Here is a 27,361-nt window from a genome sequence, read left to right on the forward strand (position 1 = left end):
TTACAGCCGTGACGGGCACCCCCGGTGTGGGGACCCGCCGCAGGGCACAGAAAGGCGCTTTGGAGGCGTCAGTGCCGGGAGCGGGCGGGGGGCGGCTCGGCAGCCCCTCAGGGACCCCCGGGCTCCCCTCAGGGACCCCCGGGCTCCCCTCAGGGCCGCCCCACCATTGTGTCTGCCGTGGGGGCGCCCGCCGCGCGCCTGAAGGACCCGCCGCGCCGCGCCTCCCCCGCGCGGGCAGCGCGGCAGCTGCTACCGCCGCGGGCTCAGGCGTTCTCTGCGGGAACCCGTAGGCCGGCCAGGACCCCGCGCGCTCCCGCGCCGCCTCGCCTCTACGCGCCGGCGTGCGCGCCGCCGCTGCCTCTCTCTCCCTGCCTCCCTCTCTCTTCTCTCTCTCTCTCCCTCCCGTGGTAGCAGGAGCAGCGCGGGCGGCGGGGCTGGAGCGTGGCTGAGGCGGCCATTCCTACCGAGCGAGAGAGAGCGCAGCGTGTCCCCCCTGGGCTCAGTCGCGCACAGGGTGAGGAGGGCGGCGCGGCCCCTCCGGACACCCCGAGCGGGGCCGGGGGGGAAGGGCAGCGTGAAGGCAAAATGACCGTTGGGCGCGAGGCGGCCGCCCCGTGCCGTCACGTGACCACCGCCGCCCCGCGCGCGCCGAGGGAGGGAGGGGCGGCTCTGGGGGGGGCCCTCAGGGGCGCGCGCGCCGGGGCAGGTGCGGCTCGTGCGCGCGCGGTCGCGTGCGCGCTCCCGCGCGTCCCCGCCGCCCGCGCTCCCCCCGTGACGCGCCCGCCGCTCTCTCCGCTCTCTTGTCTCTCTCTCTCTCTCCCGCCCGCCCTCCCTCCTTCACAGAGATGCCCTCGGCTACCAACAGCACCATGGCGAGCAGCACCACCGGCAGCAGCACCGGCAAAGCGGGACCGGGCAGCGAGGCTGCCCCGGCGGCGGCGGCCCCGCAGGCGGCGGCGGGTGTGAACATCACCACGGTGCAGACCGAGGCCATGAAGCAGATCCTGGGGGTCATCGACAAGAAGCTGCGCAACCTGGAGAAGAAGAAGGTGATCCCCACGTCCCCTCAGACCCCCCAGCCTTGTCCCTCGCCTTCGGCCGCCCCTGCCCCCGAGCCGGCCCGGCCCGTTTCCCTTCCGCTCCCTTGTGCCGGGCCCTCCGCCGAGCCCTCCCGGATTGTTCCCGGCGTGGCCCCCAGAGGCCGCCTGCTGGAAGGTTCCAGAAGGGCGAGCGCCGCTCCCCCGGCCTGCCCCCTTCCCCTCCCGGGGTTCCCCTGCCCCATCCCGGCCGCCCTCCCCGCGCCCAGGGACCCGGCCCGGTTCCCTCCGGCTGGCGGAGCAGAGCCCGGAGGGGCCGCGGCTGCCGACCCCCCTTGGCCCCCGCTGCCCGGAGCCCCCTCGGCGGCGCCGCTCCCTTCCCCTTCCCCCTCCTTCCGCCTTTTGTTCCCGCGGCCGGGCCTTTCCCAGCCGCGCCATCCCGGCAGTCGGCTCCCCACATCCCCGCTCCGTGTGGCGGCCGGAGCGCGCCCGGTGCCGCGGGGCGGGCGGGCAGGAGCTGCGGTGCCCCCGGTGCCGGGCACATGGACGCGGAGCTGTAACATGGCGGCGGCCCGGCCTCCCCGGCGGAGCGCATTGTGCCGCCCGCACAAAGCCGGGGCCACCCCACCCCGCCCCAGTGTCACCGCTCGCTTTCCATCGCCCTAAGCTCAACTCTTTGGGAGCCTGAGCCCGGCTGGAAGCGGCCTGTCTCGGGTTATTTTTAGAAGGAGCAGCTACTCAATCCCTGGTGCTCGGACGGTTCGAGTTGTGGCACGGGAGGAAAAGGCTGCCGTCGTTACTCGCGGCGTGTTTTGCACCCTCTCGGTGGTGGCAGATTAAATGAGCTTCGCAGGGCTATACAACCTCCGGAGCATGAGGTGTCCATCAGAAAAACAGCTAATACGTGGCCTCAAGATTTGCCTCAAAACACCACAGTGCCAAGCTAAAATTACCCCCAAAAATTTTATATTTGTGCCAGAGTCCTAAATATCTTATTATTTTTAGAAGTGAATAGACACAATAACTCTTCTGTTAATTTTTAACTGTCACTTTTGATATTTTTCATAGTGTTCCATATTGTATAAGGTGGAAGTATTTCCAGTAAATTAGTCTGTACAGGTGGGTTGTAAAGGAGAGAAGCTGTGCTTTACCTATAAATAATACACTGTGTATCAATAATACACTGTATAAACACACTGTGTACAGTGTAGCTTCCCTCTTCAAAACTGGGTGTGGGATTTTCCTGGTTTTTAGAAATGACATGGCAAAAAGCAGCTAGCCAGGACATTTTAGGTAAGTTTTAGAATCAGAGGAGCTTTTCCTCCATGTCTGTTGTGTGTAGACAGGACAAGATGTCTGTCTTAAACTTGGCATTAATACACAGGAATATCTGCACGGCCAGTACTGATCCTCAGCTCGAGAAAGAAAGCAGATCTTTCTGTCTCTAGTTGTTCTAATACAAAAAAAAAATTGTTTGAAAATTAACTGTTGTACCTAACATGCACAAAAATCCTCTGAAAATATTTTTATCATGTTAAAAGCATGTGTTTTAAAAACCAAAATTAGTTAGTGAACATTCTGACCTGTTCTGTACTTGGGAGTAATCAAGAGGATAAACACAGTGTTACTGGTGTGAGGGTCCTTGGGAGCAGTGGTTTTATTTACTTTTAAATAATTTACACTTGCCTTAGCCATTCCATTCTATTTGAGTGGAGTTTTAGTGTTTTACCAAGTGAGTAGAAGGGACAAAGTGCCCATTTTTTCTGGATATGGCTTTTGTTGGAAGATGTTCCATGAAAATTACTGAAAGCATTTATTTTTTAAATACTTTGTGCTGGGCAGTGTGGGCTTAAAGAACAGGCAAGGGCTGGGGCTTAAAAAGGAAAAAAAACTCTGTGTTGTCTCTCACTGATGAGTTGAAGTTCAAAGATTCCTAAGTCTTAGTGGGCTGAAGTTGTGAAACTTCCTGAAGGAGAACTCATAAGCACTACAAAAGTTATGAGAGAAATGGGGTTTGGTGTATTACAGCAGAGAAACTCATTTGTGGGCTTGAGCCTCTCCCTTGGTGGGGGAACCAAGAGTTCTGTAGTGAATGATGTCCTTTGGGAAAGGGAGCAGTACATGCTTTGTGTCTTAAAACAAAGCTCTTTGTACACAGCAGCATTTCCTTATATTTTGCGTCCTTGGACAAGAATATATTTTTAATTTTTCCAAGCATCCAGAAAGTAAAATTGTTCTGGAAACTGCAGAGCCAGGAGTGGATGAGAAATGCAGTAAATCTCACTGGGAACTTGTGCTCAGTTGGACAGTTAATCCTTCCTTTGTCAGCAGCTGCTAACCAAGGCCAGTAGAGATGATTTTCAGAGCTTTGTGTCACAGGATGAACACAAATAAATACTTAGACACACATTTCTGAAGGGTGAAAAATTACTGCTCTGGAAGATGTACCATCTTAGGTTTTAAATAAAAGGAGTGTACAGTTTTTAGTAGAGGAAAGGTCACTCTTCATAAAGAAATTTGAATTTTTGGAGTGAAGTTTGTCATGTTTACCTGCAAACGGAGAGGATAAAATAACGTGACTACCAAAATTCAAATTGAAATAATATTTATAACTTTGGTTTATACTAGTTTGAATGTTTCTGTATAAACTAAAACCACTGCATTATTAGTTACACTTTCATTTTCTTTTCCTAAATGTGACCTCCTTTAAAAGAATGAGTATTTCTTTTGTTAAAAGGGACTGGGATAATATGAATTGCTGTTCAGAAATGGATGTGAAAACATGGCCTGAAAACGTCTGTGTTCCCCTAGCTCTTTGTATTTGGAGAAGATAGGAGTGCTGTCCTCTGCTCTTAGGTGACAAGATGTTTGTGTGTGCATGGAAGGGGGTAATTGAAGGGGTATTTTCTCTCCAGGACCTTTGGATGTGCAGCTCAAGTTTATGTTGTCAAGCTTAGTTAATTTGAAAGTTGCCTGGACTCCTCCAGGTTTGTCAGGTATCTGGGGTTAGAATCCTGCCAGCTGTCCACGTTCCCTGGGAGAAAATAGTTAATCTTCAATTTCTCCTTCTCCATGACTCTTCTGGTTTTTGTTTTTAGAGGAGAAAATCCTTTCCAAATTTTAAGCCAATTGAATGTGGATCAAGCTCTGGTTTTGTTTCAGGGCTGAATAAAAAAACCCCAGTTGTTTTTGCTTTCATCTTGTGTAATAGGGCATGAGCCATGTAAGAACAGTTCATCAAACAAACCTTCTGCCAAAGGGGCAGAATAGCGAGTGTGCTACCACGTGGACATGGGGATGGGCAGATGTTCACAGGGTAACATGTGAGCTTAGAGCTTGGTGTGAGCTTGGTGTCTGGCGTTGGAAACACGGCACATCCAGCCTGTCCTGGTAACCTGAGCTGCTGTCACTTTATCAGCTTGTCTGAGTTTCCTCCTGGCTGTAACCCTGGCTGGGTGCAGAATGAGCAGCTCACAGGGGCTGCTGCCTTTGCTGCACAAGAGCTCTCACAGCACAGCAGGGGGACATCTGAAGTTGGTGTGACTTGGTCCAGTAAAATTGGATTGAAATCCCATTGGATTTCCCCTGGGAAACAGGAACCTGTAGTAAAAGCTGGGCTCAGTTTTCCATTCTGGTCGTTTGAAGCTGCCCATTGGTAGCAGCTCTCTCAGTGTTTTTGTCCATGATTTGGACCCCTTGGATGTTCAGGCTTGTGAGTGGCTCCAGAACCTCCCCTTGGGAGGTTTGGTTTGAAATTAATCTTTGGAGATTTAACATGGAACAAATTGTAAAATTAATTTCAGACAATGTATTATAAGCCTGAATCTTTCTTTGAAACCTATTTTAGTAGGAATTTTTGATATCAAACTTCAGGTCAGAAAACCCAAGCAGTTTATCTGTGAAATCTTGTGGTGGCTGGTGCTTTGAGGTTTCAGGCTGGTCTGTTTTGGTTTTAACTGGTTATTGTAGAATAGGGATTGTCTCACAGTGAGTTCAGTTAACTGGATGCATGATGAGTCCAAGGAGCTGTGAAACATCTTCTAGTTTCAGTTTTTCAGACGCTGCTTTGGGGCTTGGATTGTGGTTTTTGTTTGAAGAAAAAGACATGCAGAATGTGTTGGGAGAGACACATTTGTGCTCTAGAATTCACTTGTAAAAGTAACTTTTTGGAACGAAAATTATGTGTAGAGCAAAATCCACGTCTCCTACAGTGTGGTCAACTTCCCTGTAAATTCAGAATGTTTCTGTAGGAAATCCTGTGTGGTGGTGATTTGGAAAGAACATCTCTGCAGTCACCAGAACTTGGGGTTCCACTCCTCTGTGACTCAATTCTGGTTACTGGAGAAGCTTTTTCTGCCTCTGGGGTTAACTGATCGTGAAACTGCAGTCTCAGAATTGATGTGTCCTTGTCCTTTGTTTAAAAACTAATACATTATGCAGATATTTTTTCTAAACCATCCAACTTCCCAGACTGTGGGGAAAAACCCTCCCAGCAGAATTTCTACTACTGTTACTCAAAAAATCCATTCCATTTAAACAGAGGACCTGTAAGTGTTTTGTGTTCTGGAGTATTGGTGTTACTGTATCCTTCCATCTTCCTGCTTCCAACTCAGGTCTGAAACAGCTGCTCAGAACTGGTGGGGTTTGAGAGGTTCTGAACTTCCTTGCTAAGTGTTTTACTTTTTCCTTTTTTTGAGGAAATACAAGACTGGTTTTTGTTTGTGGGTTTTTTTGGTCATTTCTGGGCAGTTTTAGCTGCAAAGCCATGAATAAGTGTGGAGGGCAGACAAATTACAATGCAAAGATGTAAAACAGGTTAACAAACTTCTAATTTTTAACTTGGCATTTATTTGGCTTCAATGCAAACTGTATTACACAGCTGTTTTAAATTTTTGATTTTCTTAATTGCTTTTGTGCTGTCAAAAACATTCATTCAGTTTTTGAGATACCTGAGGAGACAAACTTGGAATGTCCTTTCCATCTTTTCTTACCTTGTGTGGTAGAGTTTGAATTACTAAAGATTTACTCCAGCTGTTGGCAGACGTTCCCTTGTCACCTTGCAGCTTGTTGTGCACACTTGTGCTGCTGTAATTGGCAGAACCACAGCATTGAAATTATCTGGTTAAATATAGAGCCTCCCTCCTGCTCCTGACCCCTTTTTTAGGGGTTATTTTTAATCTGATGATTCCAGTGATCCAGTTTGCAGCACAGCACTGGAAGTGGTGGCTCAGTGGTCAGACATTTCAAAAACCAGGCTGGGTTTGGAGGGTAATGCCAGGTAACTGCAGTTTTTGTTTCCACTTCAGGATGATGTTTTTCACACAGTTCAGAGGAGGTGAAGAGAATTGTCTGTTAGTGCAATAAAGTAACTCAGTTTTGGATTCCTATTAAAGTAAAATCCAGGGTGTAGTTCAGCAGTGAGCACCACAGTCCCAAGAGCCTGTTAGTGGTGCTTTTTCCCCAGGAAACTCCAGAATGCTTCAGGTATGTGTGGAAAGAGCTGAAGCAGAGTGTCTGGCTGCCTGCAGGACTGGGAGCTGCTGACTCACGAGCTGCTCAATACACAATTCATGTGCTCACTTTGCCACTGGGTTATTTTTTTTCCTGCTGGTTTGGTTTTTGTGCTCTGAGATCTCTGTCTGAGGAGTGAGGGTGAAGTTGTGTAAGGAGGGGTAAGATGGAGAGAGTCTTCCCCTCTTGCAGGCACTGCAGTCGGTTCCTGAGCAGGAATTGCACTGCAGTTGTTTTACAGCTCTAATGCTGCTCTTGGATTGCTGGTAGTTGACAGTGCAGATTAAAAAGGAAGGCATTTCACTTAATATTTCTGTGTAATGCAGCTTTGGATCTTAAAAGTGTCTTTGTGATGATAGAAGAATGCTTACTTGGCAGTCCAAATCTTTGTGGTAACATTTAACTAAATGCACATTGGCTTGTCCTCTGCATTGCAGCTGACAGGGCTTTCCTTCCTCTTACCTTCCCAACAGGAATATTTTGTAAGAAGTAAATGTGAAGACAAGTAACTTTTCTTCTATTCCTAACAGAAAGAGACATATTACCCTTGGCTTTTTAGTTGAATAAAAATAAGCAAAGCATTTACATTAGACCTAAGAGTATTTGACCATTCAAGAAAAACCTTGTGCATTGTTCACTATGTTACTGCAATAGCTTATTCTGAAAGGACCAACCATGCATGGAAAAAGGATACAGAAAAAAATTGTAGTTATTTAGGGTATTTTTGCCTCTTCCCTTCCTTGTGCCCTCAGCCACAAAAGGGATTTTGTGAGTGTTTCAGTGTAATTTTGTAATATATGTTGTTTTTTTCAACAAAGTCAAACAAAGTAGTGCTCTGGAAAACAGTGTTCCACCCATTTTGTTTCACTGTTGTTGTTTGTGGGTTTGTGTTGGAAACTGGATCACAGAATTTGTTTCAGTGCATTTTTGTAGCCCCTGCTCAAGCTGGCTCATGTTTGCAGTGTATTTACTGAGCAGCCTCACAAACAATTGCATCAGGGTGACCAGGGGAATTGAAATCTGCAGCAGGTAGGAGCAAGTAGGACTTGAGCAAGTAGGAACTTCCTTGGAAATTTGCTTGTCTGCAGAGCCCCTTTGCTTTGGGATTTCAGCCATCAGAGGTGTGGGTTGACCTGGCTTTGCTCTGGGGCACTGCAGTGGTTCAGTTCTTTCACCTCCCTTGTGGCTGCACAACTCTCCCAAATCAAGAGACTGTCCTGTGATTGTCCAAGCATGTCATCATCTGCTCTGAGATCAGGATGGAGAAGAGTAACCTGACCTTATTTCCTGTTGAGATAGATTTGCAGTGTGCCAAATGCTCTCCAGGGCTGCTTTTTTGATCTGTTATGAGCTGTGGCTGCTGCATTTAACAACTGTTACCATGTAGTTTCTGTCCCCAGCATGAAACTCCCAGTAATGTATTTTTGGAGCTCTGCAAGTTCTTGCTTTGACTTTGCCTAGGCCATTGCTGGCTCTGATAAACTGGAAGGTGAAGTAGTTAAATGTTCTGTCTGACCTGGAGGACTTAAAAAGATCCAGCACCAAAAATGGCATCAAAAGGACCAAGCCTCATAAGGGTGATAGGGTTTCAGGAAATAATGATGGGCATCAAATGCTTAGGAAGAGGAGCTTGCTTGATAAACTGTTCCACAGACTTTGATCTTTCCAAAAGTCTGAGACTGAGCATAGAATAGAAGTTGAATTAACTAGAAAAGTACCAGTAAAGTATTTTAGCTGAAAAGTCTGAAATGTTAAAGATTTGTTTTAATAACTTTTTGAATTAGATCATGGCAAATTTCATTCCAAATGCAGTAATTTGTGCTAATACAGAAATGGTGAAAACAATGTAATAATTAGGTGTGTTACCTTTAGAGGCTTTGCTTCCTTTTGAAGAGCCTTTGTAGTTAGCTGTAGCATCTGTCACTGGGGCACACGGGAGTTTGTTTCTGGCTGATGCCCCTCTGCTGTGTGGGTTCTGTTTAACCAGGTGAGAAAACTGATCCTGCTGAAAAGTAGCCTAATGATTCTTTTTCAGTTTTTTCCTGTGGAAAAAAAAGTCCTAATGCTCTTGAACAAAAAACTATTTTAGAGCTATTAATATGAATTGTGTTGGTGGGCATTCTTGCACAGAGGATTAGAAACTGTTTAAAATTCTTTACAACTATCTTAAGGGATGGAGCTACAGAGAATCACAGTTCTGAATCTTAATAGCCTTGTCAGTGGGGGTTTGCAGTCAGATTTTTGGTATTGTAGTGATGAAGTGGTGATAAGCTCTATCTCAGCCCTCAGTTCAGCTCTGGTGTTTGGCCTGAAGGACATGTGCATTGGGAGTGCTTGTCCCCTTAGGAGGAATGTGAATTTCCTTGGAATTTCCAACTAGCCACGAAGACATTGTAATAGCCAAATAAGATAAAAATATTTACCTCTTGGCACAATATTTACATTTAACCCAGAAGACAGTTTTTTCTCTTGTACACTTCCTACAGGACAGTTATGTTCTTGTGCAACATGGTACAATCTGTGTAGTGTAACATTAGAGTGCATCATTTTGTTAGCACAAGTAGAACAAAGCTTTACACTGATTTTTGCCTCTTCATGACAGCATTTTTCTTTTGTTTCAGAGCAAACTTGATGATTACCAGGAACGAATGAACAAGGGAGAACGTCTGAACCAAGATCAACTGGTAAAAACAACGAAAAAAATCCTAACCAGATCTGTTAAATTGTTTTGTTACCTTTGTGATGAGGAGTTTTTCCTGCCTCTCTCCTTTCTGGGGCTGGTTCTTAAAGTAGGTTATTGCAGAGCTTGATTCAGCAGCAGTTTTGCAATTGTAAATAAAAAGCAAGTATCAATTTCAATTCAGTTGTATGGTGCAAACATGCACATTGATACTTCAAGAAATTACCAGATGCTCAGTCTTATGTGAAGTTGAATCCTTAACAATTATCTTCCCAGTCTAGGATCAACAGTGTTTTGTGGATGATTTTTAGCACTGAGAAAGTGAAGGGACAAAAATGTACCTTCCAACTATTGCAGCTGCTGACACTTTAAAGAATGAGCTGCTTCCCTTGGTCCCTTGGATTGATTTCATCTTCATTGTGGTGGTTCTGTGCCAGCTGAGAACTGAAACACCACAGATCTGTGTATTTGTGTTTTGTAATGGCCTGTTGTGAAGATAAACCACGATAGAGAACTGACATCATGTTCAGGAGGGAAGCTCATGGTTTTTATGAAGCCTGACCACCAGGCTTGATAAATATAAATGTTAGTTTGGAGAAATGCATTCTTTTGTCACAGCAGGAATGTAAATGTCTCAGCCATATCCTCCTGATTTGATATAATTTCTCAGTAATACCAAATGGGTTGAGGAATTTGGTTTGCTTTGGTGCAGATCAAAGTGTTAGGTTTAAGAAGATAGCAAAGCAAAGATTTCTGGAGAAGGGGACATTATGCTCTGTATATTCTGATTGTGGCTCTGACTGGAGATAACAATGCATTAATTCTCAAACTCTTAAGCAGTTCTGAGTTGCCAGCTTGTTCTTCTCCCCCATTCTTCCAGTTGTTTGTTAGTTTCGGTCAGGAACTGGCTGCAGCCAAACATGAAACCAGTCCATCATCCATGTGAGCACATAAAGGCATATTTCTGTGTATGTTTAGCATATCTAAAGAAACTGGAGGCCCTAAGGACATACACAAGTCTTTGATATCTGGGCCAGTAAAAATCTAAATTTACCTTAACATAGTTGCAGTCCCATTCAGGGATCCTGTGTCTCACTTTAGAACTAAAAAATGTGGGAATTTATTTGTTGGAAGTATATGTTCAGTTCTGTTGCTGATGGTTTACATTTGTATATGTTCAGTTCTGTTGCTGATGGTTTACATTTGTATATGTTTAGTTCTGTTGCTGATGGTTTACATTTGTGGTCTTTCTGGGTTTTTTTTTTAAGGATGCAGTGTCAAAGTACCAGGAAGTGACAAATAATCTGGAATTTGCTAAGGAACTGCAGAGGAGTTTTATGGCTCTGAGCCAAGATGTAAGTAAAGATCAAGCATTGCCATGTGGGTTATCCAAACACTTTAAACTCTTCCACTGAGGCAGTAGTCACCTCTGTTTACAGAGATTAATTGCCCTTGATTTCTTCTGTTTGGCTGTTTTCTTCTATTTTTTTGTATTAGTTGATGTCAGGTTTTCTGAAGAAGTCGTGATGTACTACATAAATGTATGGAAACAAGAATAATGTAATTTTCTGACAACACAAGTGTTGAAAATAGTGATCACAGAACCAGGTCTGTCATGCAACATTAAAGATGGCCACTTGCTGCCATTGGTAACATTTTCTTAAATGGATTTCATAGAGTTTTCATTTCTTGGTAACACAATCTGAAACTACATTATGGGGCTATGTTATTTTTGTAAAGGATAAATTAACTGGATGCTGTGAAATAGGTATGGGACAATATTGTTTTTGTAAAGGGTAAATTAACTGGATACTATGAGATAGGTAATCTTTTGAGTTGGTATTTAATCAAGGATGCAGAATAATACTGTAGTCAATAATTAAATTCTGAAAATTTGGGAGTTGTGGGAAGAGCAGCAGCATTGGGGGAGTTGGCTGAGCAGTGGATGTTAATGCAGCTGACTGCTCTAAGGAGCAGACTTAGCTTGTGAACAGGCTGGGATAATTTGAAGGGCAGCAGCATCCTTGTGTTATAAACTGCTTTCTGCATTGGCTGTGGCTGTAAATTAATTGTAGGACTCAGCCAACTTGTTTCTCTATTTTCTGGCATCACAGTTCTGTGATGGAATGTTAGTGATAGAGAATGTCCTTTTCTGGATAAGTCTGTTCTGAAGTGTTTCCCTGGTCAGCTGACTGCGAAAACAAGGCAGTGAATGCAGGAGTACCAGATGGGTGCTCTGCTTTCAAACTTGATGGTACTTTTTCCTGACTGCAGTTAGTTGATTTTAAGATATGTCTTTGATTTTTAAAAACAAAATTTGGATGTTTCAAGTGGGAAAGTTACCATCAGGGTAGATTTTTTGGAAGTGAATATTACATTTCCAGCTGAATTTGGGACACTGAATGCTTGGATTAAGAGTGGAAGAAACATTCTGTACATTCAGAATGGTGCTGCATTTAGGCCTTGTGGAAAGTTCAGTGCAGAGCACAAGGCTGCTGCTGATGTGTCATCCTCTCCCTCCTTGCACTGGGAATGCTGCAGTGGATGCACATGCTTGTTCCCTGGGGTGTGCAACTGGGGATCTCGTGTCCAAGAATTTGTTGAAATCCTTTTTTGGACTTGCTGATCTGTCTATCTATCTCCCCAGCCTTTCATGTCAAAACATTCCATGAGTTCCCTCTTGTGGTGTGTGACAAACCAGTCTTCTGTTTATCTGTTTTAAGCTGATCTCCTGGTAGTTCCAATGAATGCTTCCTACTCTGGTGGGATATGGTGAATAACCCTGTTCCTGCTCTCAGTGTGGCCAGTGTGAGCAATCTGCATCACCCAAGCCTTTCCAGATGGAAGAACCCAACACTTGGGCTTTTCCCTTGCCTTCCTCTGGACGTTCTCTTAGCAGTTAAAGACATTTGCAAAGAGTTTTCCCTTGGGTCATTGCAGATCCAGAAGACGATAAAGAAGACAGCTCGCAGGGAGCAGCTGATGCGCGAGGAGGCCGAGCAGAAGCGTTTGAAGACGGTGCTGGAGCTGCAGTTCATCCTGGAGAAGCTGGGGGATGATGAAGTGCGCAGCGACCTCAAACAGGGATCCAACGGGGTGCCAGTGCTGACAGAGGAGGAGCTGACCGTGCTGGATGAGTTCTATAAGCTGGTTTACCCTGAACGAGACATGAACATGAGGTAGGGTTACAGCAAAGTGCTCCTCTTTCTGATTGCCAGTCACTTAACAATGTATTTGGTATGGTAATTTAAAGACTCAGTAAGAAATTAACTCTTATTAATTAATTTTTAAGGTTGAATGAGCAGTATGAGCAAGCATCTGTTCACCTGTGGGACTTACTGGAAGGGAAGGAAAAACCAGTTTGTGGAACAACCTGTAAGTACAGTCTCTGCGTGAAGAGACAGCACACAGAATTTGTGTCTGAACTAAAACACACATCTGATGTAAGAGAACTTGGGCAGTTAATTGTCTATAAGGTCTTAAAAGAACTACTTTTTCTCAGCTCTTAGCTGGACTGTAACAGTGACTTGTGAAGTTTTTGCTCAGTCTGTGGTGTATTTTTTATACTGGCTCAGCATTACTCAGTATTGAAGCTTAGTCTGTTCCTGCTGTTTCAGCAGTACTCTGCTGCTGGTGGTGCTCAGTAACAGTTCTTTGTTTTCTGCAAACCTGGCTGTGAACAAGGTGACAGTGTAATACATACACTGACATGGCATTCCTTATTGGGATGTTCTCTCCCCCTTAGCTCCTGCAAAAAGTGTTGCAGTTTTGCCCTGTCTTCATTGATGAACTGCAGATCAGGGTGTGACCATGCCAGCCAGACTGCTTTTTATGGAAATCATTCCCAAATACCTGGCCTAGGCAGCCAGGAATACTGCTTTGCCAGTGGGGCTGATGTCTTTTGGGTTAAGGTGCCGCAGTATTCATCTGAAGCACTGAGGGCAATTGTTCTTTGCTTACAAAGGCTCTTTTGAGCCACTTCACCTCAGGAGAAGAACCCTCATGAATCAGATGGTACCTGTGTAGATTTATTTTTTTTTAACAGGTACTTGTTTTGGAAGAAATTGTCTTACAGTAACGGTTTTAAGTAACAGGAATAAAAGTCTGGTGAAGTGCTCCACAAAGCTTCTGAAGAGTTCTGTACTCTTTAAGATCCTTCTTGCCCTTCAGATTTTTCTGAATGACAGTGGGTTATTTATGGATTTATTGAATGTGACCCAGTAGGAGAAGAAATCCTGGTGCTGGTGAACTGGCTTGAGGCAGCAACATCTTCCCAGCAAAAGCATCATAAAATGTACATGCAATCTTTGGGAAGGAAGGATGGAAGGAGAGAGAGGATGATGAGGACTGAGGTGGTGCTGATGTCTCCCTGTTCCATTTCCCCAGATAAAGCACTGAAGGAGATTGTTGAACGCATTCTTCAGACCAGTTACTTTGACAGCACCCACAACCACCAGAATGGGCTGTGTGAGGAAGAGGAGGCAGCACCTGCACCTGCAGTAGAAGACACTGCAGCAGAGGCTGGTGAGGAGGGGAAGATGCCCTGTGACTGACACGTTTGTGTTGTTCTGTCATGTCTGTGCACTCCTCAGAGTGATTAAATTGCAAATGCAGTGTTCATCCCTAGCACTGAAACCATCCAAGATGAAAGTTCTGGCTGCCTGAGGCTTTTCCCGTTTTTCAGTGGTTCCCACCAGTTTAAGCTGAGCTAGAAGGGAGCAGTTTCTGAAGCAGACAGTGTAATTACATACTTAAGAAACTTAGGATGTTGTATCCAATTTTAAGACAACTCAAAAAGGGACAAACAACAACAGACAACTCAAAAGGGACATTTTTCCCTTTTGTGGAGAAGGCATAGCTGAACATAATTCTCTCTAGTGAGAATTTATTGGGTTTTTTCCTTTTCAATTCAAAGCTCTGAGAACGTTTGTTATTACTAATTCTCTGTTAACACCCAGGACATTTCTTTATTCTGAGACACAAGATTTTCTCATCTAACTTTGTGACTTCTAGGTCTATAACATGAGGTTATAGGTCTTTATTATTGTTGTTTTGGGGTTTTTTATTTGTTTTTTTCCCACATAAATGGTTTATTTCTTTTTCTTCCAGAACCTGATCCAGCAGAAGAATTTACTGAGCCAACTGAAGTTGAATCAACTGAGGTATTATTCACTGAAACACTGTCATTTTGTATACCTTCAATGCCACTTTACTTTTACTTTCATACCCTTTCTTATTTTTATTTTAGTATGTAAACAGACAATTCATGGCAGAGACTCAGTTCAGCAGTAGTGAGAAGGAACAGGTAGATGAGTGGACAGTTGAAACGGTTGAGGTAAGATCTTGTGTACTGCAGGTAAAATTGCAATCCCTGTTTCTGCTGGCTCACAATTCATGATAGGTTTTAGTATTGCATCCCTTCTCCCCCAGTATATAAAAGAATACATTTATTTAAGTAGGCTTGGACTTGCTACTTGATTCTTTAATTACATACTTAGCTCAGGAGTACCTGAGAAGAAAAAAGAAAAAGAAATAAAACCTATTGAGTCTGGCTAAGTTTGCAGAGAACTTGCTTTTCTTCATTAGTGGCTTGCTTGGGAAAACAGGGCTTAAAAGTCTTATGCTTAAAAAGACTTTAAGGACTTCTTTTGAAGTCTTTTTTCTTTTTGGAGAACTTAGCTGCAAATGTAGAACTTGAAAGTTTATCTACCCAGCTGCTGACAGTGTGGTGTAGTTGTGCTTTCATGAAGCACAGGTGCCTGGAGAGGGAGCTGAAAATGAGTAACTCAACTAATTCCTACTCCAGATTGCTTCTGTGCATCATTTGGTGTTAAAATGTGCTCATATGTGTGTACATCTCTGCTTCCCAGAGCTACAGCTCTTCAGGTATCTCACTTGTTGGTCCTCTGCACTTGACTGGTGTTCACTTGTGGTGTTCATGGTGCACTGGTGTTGGGATCCATTCCCAGTTCAGTGATTTGCACTCAGACTTCGCTGCATGTGCAAATCCATGATTTTATTGCACTGCAATTTGTGGGCCTCGTGTACAGGAAAAGACAAAGCCCCCTCTTTGGTGCTCACTACTGTTGGAGTTTGAGTTGTGTCTGTCTGGGAAAAACAAGTATGAGCAGCTTCTTTCAGGTGCTGGAGAGTTAATTTTTGATTGATTTTAGCCTTCTGCAGCATCAAATTGCAGATGGTCAGTTTTTTTAGACTTTCCTGGTGCCTTTGGCTGTTTTTAAGTGTAGTAGTGAAATAAGTGTTCATCATCTTGTGTAGTGCTGAAAAAAACAGAGCAGCTGAAATTTTGATCTGATAAAATAAATAAAAATCTGGCTGATTTTTACATTGAGTCTGGCTGAAATTCCTATTTTGCAGTCCTGAAGACCACTTAGAGATGTAATAATACTGAGGATGAGGGTGAGACTTCTAAAACCAAGTAGACAGCTTTGCCATGTATGTGAAGGAGTTTGGTAGTTCCTTGTCACAGTATTTTATTTACTTACTTAAAAAACTCTGAAATTGTCACTGCTACTCACTGCCTACTGAATGTGTTTTAAGAATTATTTTAACAAACTGAATAAACCCTCCAACCTCATACATTAAAGTCATGCTTGGTTGGCTCAGCTTTGTTTTCATAGGACAATTCTGTCCATATATCTTGGACATGGTAGAAAGGAATAATGTAGAAAAAATTAAAGTTGAAGCCTGTTTCTTCATAATAAAGAACTTTATTTTCTCAACTATAACACAAAAAAGGGAAATTGAGAATATCTGCCTGTAAAATTATTCTTGCTGGCACTGCAGTCTCCTTTCTCAGGAGAATGCAGCTCAATTGTGCTTTGGTAAGATGGTGACACAGGATGTACACTGATAGCTTTGAATTTTGAAATCTGAAAGAGATCATTAGCTCAGAAGATCTCTGTAATTGTTCCCTAAGGGGGAGGATATCATAAACTCCTCTATTTTTCTTTCAGTGACCCTCAAGTAGATGTGATACAGTCAGGATTTCTGTGCTGTGTTTCTAGTTAGGGAGGAGATGATGTCTTCACAAGGATGTTTTTTGTATGGTCCTTCCATAACTTTTAAACTAAATAATTTCCTTGTGAATTTTCCAAGTGTATTTGGATTATATAATGTTCTGATTTTGATGAAGATGTCCTTTATTGATAATAGTATTTATGGAGATTTTTTGTTGCTGTTTTGTAGGGTTTAATTTTTTTGAACTGTTTCTTCTCTAATTAGTCCCTGAGTCTGGTTGTACACAAAGTTCTGTGTGTCTTAGATTGTGAAACTTTGGTTTAATGGATTTTGTGTAGAATTGAAAACTGTTCTCAGACTAACAAAATACAAGTTCATTCTCTTGGCTTGTGCTGTTATTAAATTTGTGGTTTTACCTTTCCTTCTATTTTTTTTCTGTCACCTGTCAGTTTCCTTGCCTTGTGTCTGGCAGTTCTGCCTGCTGACAAGGATCATTTACCTCACACAACTTGAAATTTGCTTAGTTGTTCATCTTACTGTGGTTTACTTGCTCAGAGTACCCTGGTAGTGCTAATAAGGCTGAAGGAATGGGTCCTAAACTGTTCCTTTTGTTATCAAGAAAGGAGCATTGGAAAAGATAATGTAAAATATGAAATACCATCTGAAGTTACTGCTGTGCTATTTGTAGAAAAGGAAAACGTTGGGTATTTTTGTCACTCTTGCGTGTTCTTGATTATTCCATTGACTTTTTTTTTCTTGAAGATACTGAATTGTTGTGAATGACTTGGACTCCATAAGTTGAGTGGTAGGGCTCAAATAACTGAGAGTACTTTTGGTAAAAGTTATGCAGGAGATGAGTAGCTGTTGGTTTTACCACTCAAATGCACATTTTTTTCAATTTTTAAACTTTGTTATGTGCAAAAGGTCTCTATATGTGCTCTAGATAATTTTTTCCACTCACAGGGCTTAATTCTTAATTTGGAAACAGTCCATAATGTGAAATTGAGGGACAGTTTGCTAGAGCAGAGTTGTGCTTGGTTTCCAGTTGGACTGCCTCAGGGTGTCTTTTTCATGGGAATTGTCAAATTGCTTCTCTGGATTGCTACCAGTGGTGATTTGGGTCTGAAGGGGATCTCAAAGAGGACTGTGGCTGTGGTTAGCTTTTAGTTCTGTTCAGATTCTCTGTTTGGGATTTGCTCAAGGAATGAGCCATTGGAGTTGGTGAGGCAGCTGCATGTGCAGAATGCTATGGACAAACAAGGTTTGGAAATCTGGGCAGGCAGCAGGAATGCTGGAACGTGCTGTAGGTTTCTTGGAGAAATTAACAAGAAATGTGCAGGCTTTGAGGGTGGATAGTGACAGTGTGGGGCATAAAGTTCAGACCTTTGTTACAGGATGGTTTGTAATTGTCATGGCTGGGTACAAAAATCTGTCTTCTCCAGCTCTAATAAGAAATCAGGTATTTTACATCAATATTTTGAGCTTTCAGGTGCTTGTATGCTAATTTATATCCTGTGCAAGTAAGTTTTAAGGCTTAGCTCTTTATCTGGAATGTTAGCAATGTTACCAGCTGATTGAAAGAGAGAAGTAATGGCAAGAGACAATGGTATTTTTAAAGGGCATTTGTTGACATTGGAAATGGCACTTCTGGATTACAGGAGCTGCCTAAAGAGCAGGTGAGGGACTGGTTAGGGCCATCAGAGTGCATCTCAACCATCTTTGTCACTGTGTTTTCAAACTCTTTGCTGATGGATGTTTGAGGTGCCCATGTCCAGCTTGGCTGGTTGCTTTGCTGTCTAATCAGGTGCTCTCTGAAAGCCCATTGCAGTTTGTTCCTTGTTGTTTGCCACTTTGGGATATGTCTGGTAAATCTGAGCTTTTAGCCCTCCCTGATCTGTGCTTCTGCTTTTGGGCTTCTGGTGTCCCCTCACAGTGCTGTCTGGCAATCCTTGTCATGCAATGCTGCCTGTTGTTCCTGAGACAGTAAATCAGGGAGCTAGGGTAACAGTGGCTGTGAAAATTGAGCATTATGAAGTCTTAAAAAAGACCAAAAACTTCTGACTCCACTTATATTTACCAAAAAGCTATGAGAAAATAATTGTTCCCCATTTGTGCATATTTCTGAAGCTTACTCTTCCCCCACTTCCTTTAAATTTCTAAATGGTGATAAATTGCTGTCTCAAATCCTGGTCTAAAAAACTCCATGTGATATTGAACAAATACTTTTTTCATGGAGAAAAGAGTAGATGGAGAGAAAAAAGAGCAGAGTGTGAGCTCTGTAATCCTGTGAGTGCTCAGATGAGTAGCTGGCCACAGTACTGACCTGTCTAGGATGTAATGCTATCCTTCAACACCACTGCAGCAATTCCATCATCCATAGCCAGTCAGGCAATAGCCAGAAATGCAAGAACTCCTGAGTCACTTGAGTGCAGCACTGCCTGGAGCTGAAATTGCAGGTGGTTGTTGTCTCTTGTTAGGTTGTAAATTCCCTGCAGCAACAGACCCAGGCGACGTCTCCTCCCGTCCCGGAACCTCACGCACTCACTGCTGTGGCTCAGGCAGACCCCCTGGTCAGGAGACAGCGAGTACAGGACCTCATGGCACAGATGCAGGGCCCCTACAACTTCATGCAGGTATTTCTGTACTCTAAACATTCATCTGTTCAACCCACAGCTTTGTGGATTTGAGATTTGATTTTTATTTTTTTAAATTATTTTTCTCCCCAGGACTCGATGCTGGAATTTGAGAACCAAACGCTTGATCCTGCCATTGTATCTGCACAGCCCATGAACCCAGCCCAGAGTTTGGACATGCCCCAAATGGTTTGCCCTCCAGGTTTGTAATGGTAAATCCTAAAGAGAAATACTGGGGAAACCTGCACGTCATCTCTTAGAAATGCTTCAGTTGCTGCTGCATAATAAAAAGGTCTCCACAAGTAATAGTACAATCCTTTTATAGTGTGTTTTTTCTCAGAAATGTGATTGTACTGTTTTTTAGGCTTCCAGTTCTCACTTGCTTATGGGTTTTGCTTGGAAATATGGAGCAGCTAAAGCTTCTTTGGTTTTGCTTTGGATTATTTTGGTCAACTAGAAAAAATGTTCTTTGCATGGAAACAGGAGTTGGTAATTTGAATATAGCTTTGCTGTGCTTAAGGCTTCATCTTCATGATGATCAGCTTTCACATAAGTGCTCAGAGCAGATAATAATGCTATTCTGTAAAAGGTTTGATTTTGCTGTGTAATAAGTGAAATTATTTTTCTCCAGTTCATGCTGAGTCAAGACTTGCCCAGCCTACCCAAGTTCCTGTGCAACCAGAAGCTACACAGGTAAAATGTTTAGTAAATTCTGGTTTGGATTTGAGTTTGAAATTAGGCCTGATGGGAGTTACAAAAGGGTTTATTTCCTAACTACATGAGAGACTCTTAAGAAAAAGCTGAAGGACCAATTTTGGGAAATTGGTGATCTCCATTGTTGCTTACAAGCATTACTAGTTCCTAGTTTCATTCTCTACTGACAATGCAAATTTCCAGTAATGGGAAGCAGGTAGTTTATTTATTTGCAACAGAAATGCCAAAACCACTTGGTTACAGGCAGCCTGTGTCTGTCCAAGTGAGTGTCAGGGCACAAGTAGATCTCATGCATTAACAATATGGAGTTTGTGTTCTGTTTGATTATTCCCACTTGCTTGGATTGGGATTTTACCCTGGAGTTGTAGAGCAGTCAGTGTGAGTTGAGTGCTGTTTCCAGTTGAGCTTTAAGTGGGATCTCCTAAACTTGCTTCTGCACTATATAAATGAAGTAGTCACTTTGTTGTTAAGATGTTTCAGTTGTCTGGTGATTAAAGATTTTTTTTATTAAGCATGTGTGACATCTCTGAGGACTCTGCTGGTCTCAGTAATGGGTCTGATCCCTCTCGGTATTTGCAAACCAAAAAAAAATCTGGATAGGTGATGGCTCTCACAGTACAGGCAGTGTAAATTGTTTCCTTTGGCTTGTCCAGATTAGGCCTGCAGGTTTAAGTCACTCATTTCTATAGAAACAGGAGTGAGGGAATTGTTTCTTGAGTTTCCTCTGTATGTACCTCCTGAAATGCTGGTGCTCTCCACAGTTTTGTTGTATCATAGGAGTAGAATAATTGGTTTTGGGCAGAGGGTTTTTTTCTCTGCACTAGTTTTTATTTTGTTGTTAGCTGTCTGACTTAATCCAATGGATTTTTTTTCTTATTTCCCTTACCTCAACCAGTGCTGCCAGTTATTCTCTCAAGGATATTGCAAGCAGTAGCTAAACTTACTCTTGGCTTTGGAACATTCCAGTGTGATGTGAACACCCCCATCAGTCTTTATCCATTGCTTCTTTAACTCCCCAGTACAGTCTTTATGCAAAGTGCTTTGCTTTCCTGGCTGGACTTTTCCCTGGGCTCTCTGTGTGGGAGCAGAGCTTGTAAAATGTAAAATTCAGGCCATTGGAAGCCAGCCCTCGTCCACTTGTGTTTGAGCTTGGAGCTGTGTGGTGTTAGAATGTTGGTGGTTAAAAAGGAATTATTTTGTACTGGTTTGAAGATGTGCTGGCTCACAGACTAGAGAGTACCATCCACTCCAGAATCCTCTGATACTTTTTTCAAAACTGTGTGTGAGCATCAGCTGACTTCTGGGGGCTTTGGGGTTTATTTTGTCAGGTTCCCTTGGTTTCTTCTACAAGTGAGGGATATACAGCTTCCCAACCCATGTATCAGCCTTCTCACACAGCAGAGCAACGGCCACAGAAAGAATCAATTGACCAGATTCAGGCAAGTCAGGTTTCACAGGGGTGGGAAGAACTCTTGATTGCAGGTGGCATCAAATGTTAGACTATGTTTCTTAGTAAATAGCATTATTTTTAGTTGATAAGGGTGCTTCATTTCCCTTTAATTTCAAAATTCTCAGCCTGTCTGTGACCAGTGAGTCCTCCATAGCAAGATTTTTCATTTGGAAGCTTGTTTGTTTAGTTGGATGCAGCATGCCAACATCAGCATGGGAGCATCAGTGTTGTTGGCTTAGGAAGTGGGATTTATTTTTTCACAGCAGTTAGCCTGGAAACTTCTTCATTTCCCCCCTCTGGATTTTTGTAGTTGTGTTTCAAGTTAATGAGGGAGAAGATGGTTAGGTTTTTCCTCTCATTATGCTGTTGTGAATTAGGCTGTTGAGCTGAAGTACAGAACAGTCATTAGTAGAGGTGAAGCTGAGGCATTGCCACTCTTTTTTAAGCAAAGTTTTTGAAGTTAAATTTTTGGTACCTCAAGAGCTAAAATGTTGTTTGTTTTAATTATTAGGCTTCCATGTCCCTGAATGCAGACCAGACCCCATCCTCATCATCACTTCCCACTGCATCCCAGCCACAGGTGTTCCAGGCTGGATCCAGCAAGCCTTTGCATAGCAGCGGAATCAACGTCAATGCAGCTCCATTCCAATCCATGCAAACAGTGAGTAGGAAATCAGGCCTGGATCCCTTTGGCTTGGTGCTCATCCCTTGTGGTGGGATCAGTCATGCAGCTACATATGATAGTCCTTGGTTATTCACATTTCTAAGGCTCTGATGCTTCTTTACAGAGCTGTAAAACTGAATTTCTGCTCTTACAGGTATTCAACATGAATGCACCTGTTCCTCCTGTGAATGAGCCAGAAACCCTTAAGCAGCAAAACCAGTACCAGGCCAGTTACAACCAGAGTTTCTCCAATCAACCTCACCAAGTAGAACAATCAGATCTCCAGCAAGAACAACTCCAGACAGGTAAAATTCTTGTGGCCTTGGTAGAGCAGGTGATAAGTCTGTGACATCCTAGATGATGGAGCACAGCGTGTCACAGGTTCCCTTGCAGGCCTTTCCCCTGAGCAATACCAGGTTTTGTTACTCTGTCTGGGTTGGAATATCCAATAGGGAGTAAAATTCAGTATATCTATTTCCAGTTGTTAAGCCACTTGACTGAGGTTTATATGGGTTTAAAAAACCCCATGAACAGGGTTATTCTAAAGATGCAAGTACTGGAGTGAAGTACTGGCTCTGCTGATGTTAAGGTTGCTTTAAAAAAACCAGTGCAATTTGAGGCGACATTCTGTAAAGGAAATAGCAAGCCAGAAATGAGAGCAAATATGGATTGCTTCTCACAGTTGATGTAAGGTCACAAAGGCCTGGAATCTTGTGCTGAAATCAGTGAGAAATTATTTGAATTCAGCAGGCAAAATGCTTTCCAGGTTAGCAACTTAAAAAATAAAAGTCTGTGTCCAGAGCTGTTTTTCTCTCAGCACTGCCTTCACTTTCCACTGAAGTGCTAACAAGTACTGGATGTGGAACGAGGACAAAGAGCCTCTGCCTCTTCCTCTGTAACAGAATGTTGGATTTAAAGAGAGATATGTGGGAACATAAAGAAATTCAGACTTTTCTCCTTCTTTTTCCCCCGATTCCCCTGCAGTGGTTGGTACCTACCACGGTTCCCCGGACCAGAGTCACCAAGTGGCAGGAAACCACCAGCAGCCTCCCCAGCAGAGCTCTGGATTTCCCAGGAACAGCCAGCCTTACTACAACAGCCGGGGCGTGTCCCGGGGGGGATCCCGCGGGGCCCGGGGCCTCATGAACGGCTACAGGGGCCCAGCAAATGGATTCAGAGGTGAGAGCTCTGCAAATCCCTCCCTGAGCTCTGCTCCACCCTGGGGGACCTGACCTGCTGCTGGGAGACTGGGGTAGCAGCCCTGTGAGACAGCGAAACTTGCAGTAAAAATCTTAGTGGTTGTAGATAAGCAACGTAAAATTTAAGTGTGTGCTTGGACTCTTGTTACAATAGTAAGCATCTACTGCAAGTATAAGCAAATGCAGAAATATCTACCCATCAAGCAAGGAATTCAGATGCAAGTTGGTATTTCAAAAATGCTTAGCGTTTCCACAGTGTATTTTGTGGTTCTGTGTTTCATCACAATGAGAATAGGGTGGCTTATATGGAAGTACAGGAACACAAGAGTCCAAAAGTCACTAGGCCAAGGTAATTAACAGGAGTGGAGGAATGATAGTGTAGTTCTGGATAGATAAGAGAATGTTCATGGTTCCTGGACCTTATATGTGTGGCTGTCAGTGTAACAAAGGTTTATGTTAGAATAGGACAGAGATTTCCTTGTCAGGTGTTCTGGGATTGCTTATGGACTCAGGTACTGTCTTCCATGTTCTCTTCCCCTCCTGTGGCTGGGGAGTAGAGAAGAAATGCGTGTAATAAAAATACAGCTGATTGGAGTGTGAATGCAGTAATCACAGCTGGGACATTTAGATCCTACCTAGGATCATGTTTAGCTCTGATCTGAATGTTCTGTAAATCAAACCTCAGGTTACTCTGAGAAATGCACTGAACTCTGCCTCCTCGCAGGCCTTAGGAGGTGTTCATTCTCATTTCTTGTGGTATAGCAGCTCTGATGGAGTCATTTGCTTGTTAAACAGCCCTTGCTAAAGGGATGGGATTTTTTTATGGTTTAGATAAAATGCTGTTGCTGCTTTTCTTTCTATAGTAGCAGAAGGTCAAGTATTAAGTGCAGCTTTGATTTCCAAGTGAAAGATTTGTGCCCTGTTCCTTAGGGGGATACGATGGCTACCGTCCTTCCTTTTCCAACACTCCAAACAGTGGCTACACACAGCCCCAGTTCAATGCTCCTCGGGATTACTCAAACTACCAGAGGGTAAGCTACCTGTGGGGAGGGAAATAATCTGCCAAAAGCACTCAGAGCTGTTAGTGACATCTTCCTCTGGGACTTTATTGCTCAGGAAAACTGCCCCTGTGTAGTTTGGAAAAGTTGAACACTAAATGCATCTATTTATATTTCTCAGTTATATTGAGCAACACATCCTGTAACTGGAGCGAGCATTTGTCACTGCACATTTTATTACAGCTGCTAGGCACTAGTGGAAGTAAGAATTTATTTTTTAAAGATTATTTTTTACTAATAAAATGTTGCATGTTAAAGTTACAGTGCATATTGTCAGTGCATATTGTTCTAAAAGGTCCTTATTTTGCTGGCAATTAATAACAGAATGCCCAGGTTTTATGTTGTAACTTTTTAAATTTCTTTGTTTCAGGATGGATATCAACAAAATTTCAAACGTGGCTCTGGACAAAGTGGACCTCGGGGAGCTCCTAGAGGTAATATTCCTGAGTAGGGAATAATTGATTTGGGTTGAGTGGAAGTTTCTGAGCCAACTTTTAAAGTTCTGCACTTGGAAAGCAGCCTCACTCCTTAGTCAGCAGCTCTCAATTAAGAATAAGCTGACTTGAATTATTGGGATCCTGTGAACTGGTGGTGGAAGTCAAGTTGGCTGTTAAATGAGGAATTCTTGGAAAAGAAACTAAAACACCAATTGCTGTTCACATTCAGTTATAGTAGAACTATTTAACTGTCTTTTATTAATGAAAGACTTGGGAAACAAACCCAACAGACATAATGAGGCTGCAGTTAAGCTTCTAAATTCTATTTTCCTCACATTTCCTCAGGTCTTTTTCTTAGTACGCTTTTGATGATGACACTGTTCTGTCTCCATATGGACATTGCTGTGAGGGCAGCTCCAGGCTATGCCCTGCATCTGTGAAACCCCACTTGGTAGTTCAGTTTTGAGGAGATTCAGTTTCTCTCCCTGCCTTGGTCCTGAAAGCCCTGAGGTGTGGAGCTGAAGCCTCTGGAGTTCAGTGCAACATTGGGCTGTGCTGAAGCTGAGAGTGTGTTTTAGGAAGCACAACAAAGTCGGACTGAGTTCAGAGCAGAAGATTTAGGGCAGTTTTTAAACTAACCAGATTTCCTGCAGAATTCAACCCCCTATTTGTGTTTTCCAGGTCGTGGAGGGCCCCCCAGACCAAACAGAGGGATGCCTCAGATGAATGCTCAGCAAGTGAATTAAACACGTTCACAGGATTCCATTCAACGCCAAAAACACGCTGGCCAGTGTACAATACATGTTACCAGAAGAGTTATTATCTATTTGTTCTCCTTTACAGGAAGTTTGTTGTAAAGGGACTATTTTCATTACCCATAATGACAGGACTACAGTTGCCAGCTTTATATTCCCTGGATATTGAAAGGAACGAAACAACGTTTACTCTGCATGTTCTGTCCTAAGCATCATCTTGAGCCTTGCACATGAGATTCAGATTCCTCACCCTTGCTAAAAATAAAGCAAAAAAGGCAATTTTCAGGGTGATCCAATCTCCATGGTTAACTGAAGTGGCAGGAAAAAGCAAAGACTCACTTCTGTCATTTAAAAGTAATTTAACAAAATTCAGATAAAATCTGCAAATTCATAAAAAATTTATGTGGTGGCAGTTAAAAAAACTTAAATGTTCCCATGAAAAGATGGAAAAGGTGAAGTGTGGCTTGGTAGAACAACTACATTTCATCTTTTTCTTAGTAAATCGAAGCACTGAACAGTTCAAGATGTGTAGTGATGCAATTGCCCTGAATAGACAGGTGGGCTTAGAGGCAGTTTGTGACAAAGAAGAGACACCCTTAGCTGCAGCACTCCTCATCACCAGGGCCCTGATTCCTGTGGCTATGGAGTTAAGAGCGCTTGCATAACTGCTAATGTAACTGTGTAATTAATTTTTTTTAGGAGACAAGGTGAAAAACAAAAAGAAAAAAAAAGCTTTGATTTGGCACTTGGACAAAATTTTGCAACAAATCCTGAGCTATAATCTGGATGGCCACTGTATATTTGATGTGAAGTATTTAGATATCTCTTTGAAACACTTTTAAGTTTCTTTGATAGCAATGACTTTTGTAAGGATTGGTATTCTCTATCATTCCTTATGACTTGCACATTGTCTGTCACTAATACTTGACCTTGCTGTATTATCACCTAAATAACTGATGCCGGTACTGATGGAAATCCCTAATGGATAATCATAACACTTTTGGTCACATGTCCTTTTGTCTTTCCTGCAGCCTTGAAGGTTTTAAGAAATCTCAAATGCCCGCTGCTGCTGCCCTTCCAATTGCTGTCTTTTGAAAAGCACCAGTCTGTGTTTGAGTTGATTTCCCCTTTTCAGGGAAATGACAGCCAGCAGTTACAGTTCTAATGGTATAAGCAAGATAAATAAAACATGTTTATAAAAATTGTATCCTGGAACACTGGTTTTCAACGGCTGAAACAGATTCAATGTGATGGGGTGACATTTCATAAGGGGTTTTTTTCTTTCTTTCTTTGGTTTTTTTCCCCTGATAGTCTCTTTTTCCTGACTAGATGTAAACCCTCCTGCTGTTTTTCTGATTTTATTCTACTAGCTGTGACTTCTGGGAAACTTTTCTTTTTGATGGACTTTTCCTTTTTTTTGTTTTCTTCATCAAGGCAGCAATGTATAAAAGAAATGGCATAAGCCTAGGAGCTGGAAAATACCAAGTCTTATTCAAGTTTTACTGCATCCTTGTGGTATAATCTTTGGAAAAATCACTTGTGCCTGCCTTTTGCGCACATGCACTCTCTCTGCAGTGGGGAGAATATTTTGATAGCTGCCTCCATAGAGGTGTTGGTAGTTCTGTTGCATTCTATAGCACGTGTGAGAAGAAAAGTGCTATATTCTCTGTTAAGTATTGCTCATCCAATAATTCCTACCTGTGGAAAGGTGAAATTGAGGAACAGCTGCGTGGTGTATAACTGTTCTGTACAAAACTGAAGGTTGTTTTCACTCAGAGGGTCATTTCTACTTTGTGTCACAACTGAACTTTCAGAACTTGCAGTCAGATACTTTTGACTTCGTTGTGAAGCAGTCTGGAACTCCATACAAATAGGTGGGATATCACTTTTCCATGTCCTGTGTGAAGAGCACAAATGAAAAATGTTTTCACTGCGGGAAGTGATAAGCTTGTGAAGACCATATTCCACACCAGGCATCCTGAAACGGGGCTGATGTCTGGAAGCAGCAGTTTGAGTCAAGGCCTAGAACATTCCTAAACTGCAGTCCGGTGAGAAGTTGCTGTTCTGTGTCTTTTTTAGGAAGCTATTACTGAGATAATAGTCCCAACTGTTTTTTAACTGGAAAAAAAAATAAAAAGACAAACCTTTTAATGTTGAACTGATGTAGGAAAACAGTGAATTATTTTAATTATTTTATTTTTCTTTATGCATCAGCTTTTAAATGGTTGGTGGAACACAAGCT

The 27,361-nt window shown here is 42.9% G+C and overlaps 1 protein-coding gene across 3 annotated transcripts; it reads left to right on the forward strand.

The window, feature by feature from the left end:
• The first annotated feature begins 332 nt into the window (after positions 1-332).
• Positions 333-27,277, forward strand: CAPRIN1 (cell cycle associated protein 1). 3 transcript variants are annotated; one of them, XM_054275280.1, is made up of 19 exons: positions 333-514; positions 844-1,049; positions 9,170-9,232; positions 10,497-10,583; positions 12,169-12,407; positions 12,521-12,603; positions 13,615-13,752; positions 14,338-14,390; positions 14,477-14,563; positions 18,687-18,842; positions 18,936-19,044; positions 19,474-19,535; positions 20,885-20,995; positions 21,518-21,667; positions 21,825-21,975; positions 22,655-22,849; positions 23,800-23,900; positions 24,298-24,361; positions 25,046-27,277. In XM_054275280.1, the coding sequence occupies exons 2-19, from the start codon at positions 846-848 to the stop codon at positions 25,108-25,110; spliced, it is 2,118 nt and encodes a 705-aa protein (XP_054131255.1). In that variant the 5' UTR covers positions 333-514; positions 844-845; the 3' UTR covers positions 25,111-27,277. The 3 variants fall into 3 exon arrangements, with proteins under 3 accessions (XP_054131255.1, XP_054131256.1, XP_054131257.1); XM_054275281.1 differs by lacking the exon at positions 14,477-14,563; XM_054275282.1 differs by lacking the exon at positions 20,885-20,995 and having other exon boundaries at positions 335-514.
• Positions 27,278-27,361: the final 84 nt, after the last annotated feature.

This window comes from Melozone crissalis, unplaced genomic scaffold (genome assembly GCF_028551555.1).
Source record: "Melozone crissalis strain CALT ecotype California unplaced genomic scaffold, PUWL_Pcris_2 ptg000018l_1, whole genome shotgun sequence".
Lineage (NCBI taxonomy): Eukaryota > Metazoa > Chordata > Aves > Passeriformes > Passerellidae > Melozone > Melozone crissalis.

Coding starts and splice junctions, on each gene's coding strand:
- CAPRIN1 (XM_054275280.1), top strand. CDS start 846: ATGCCCTCGGCTACCAACAGCACCATGGCGAGCAGCACCACCGGCAGC. Junction 20,996..21,517: donor AATCAATTGACCAGATTCAG/GCAAGTCAGGTT, acceptor TTTAATTATTAG/GCTTCCATGTCCCTGAATGC. Junction 21,668..21,824: donor CATTCCAATCCATGCAAACA/GTGAGTAGGAAA, acceptor CTGCTCTTACAG/GTATTCAACATGAATGCACC.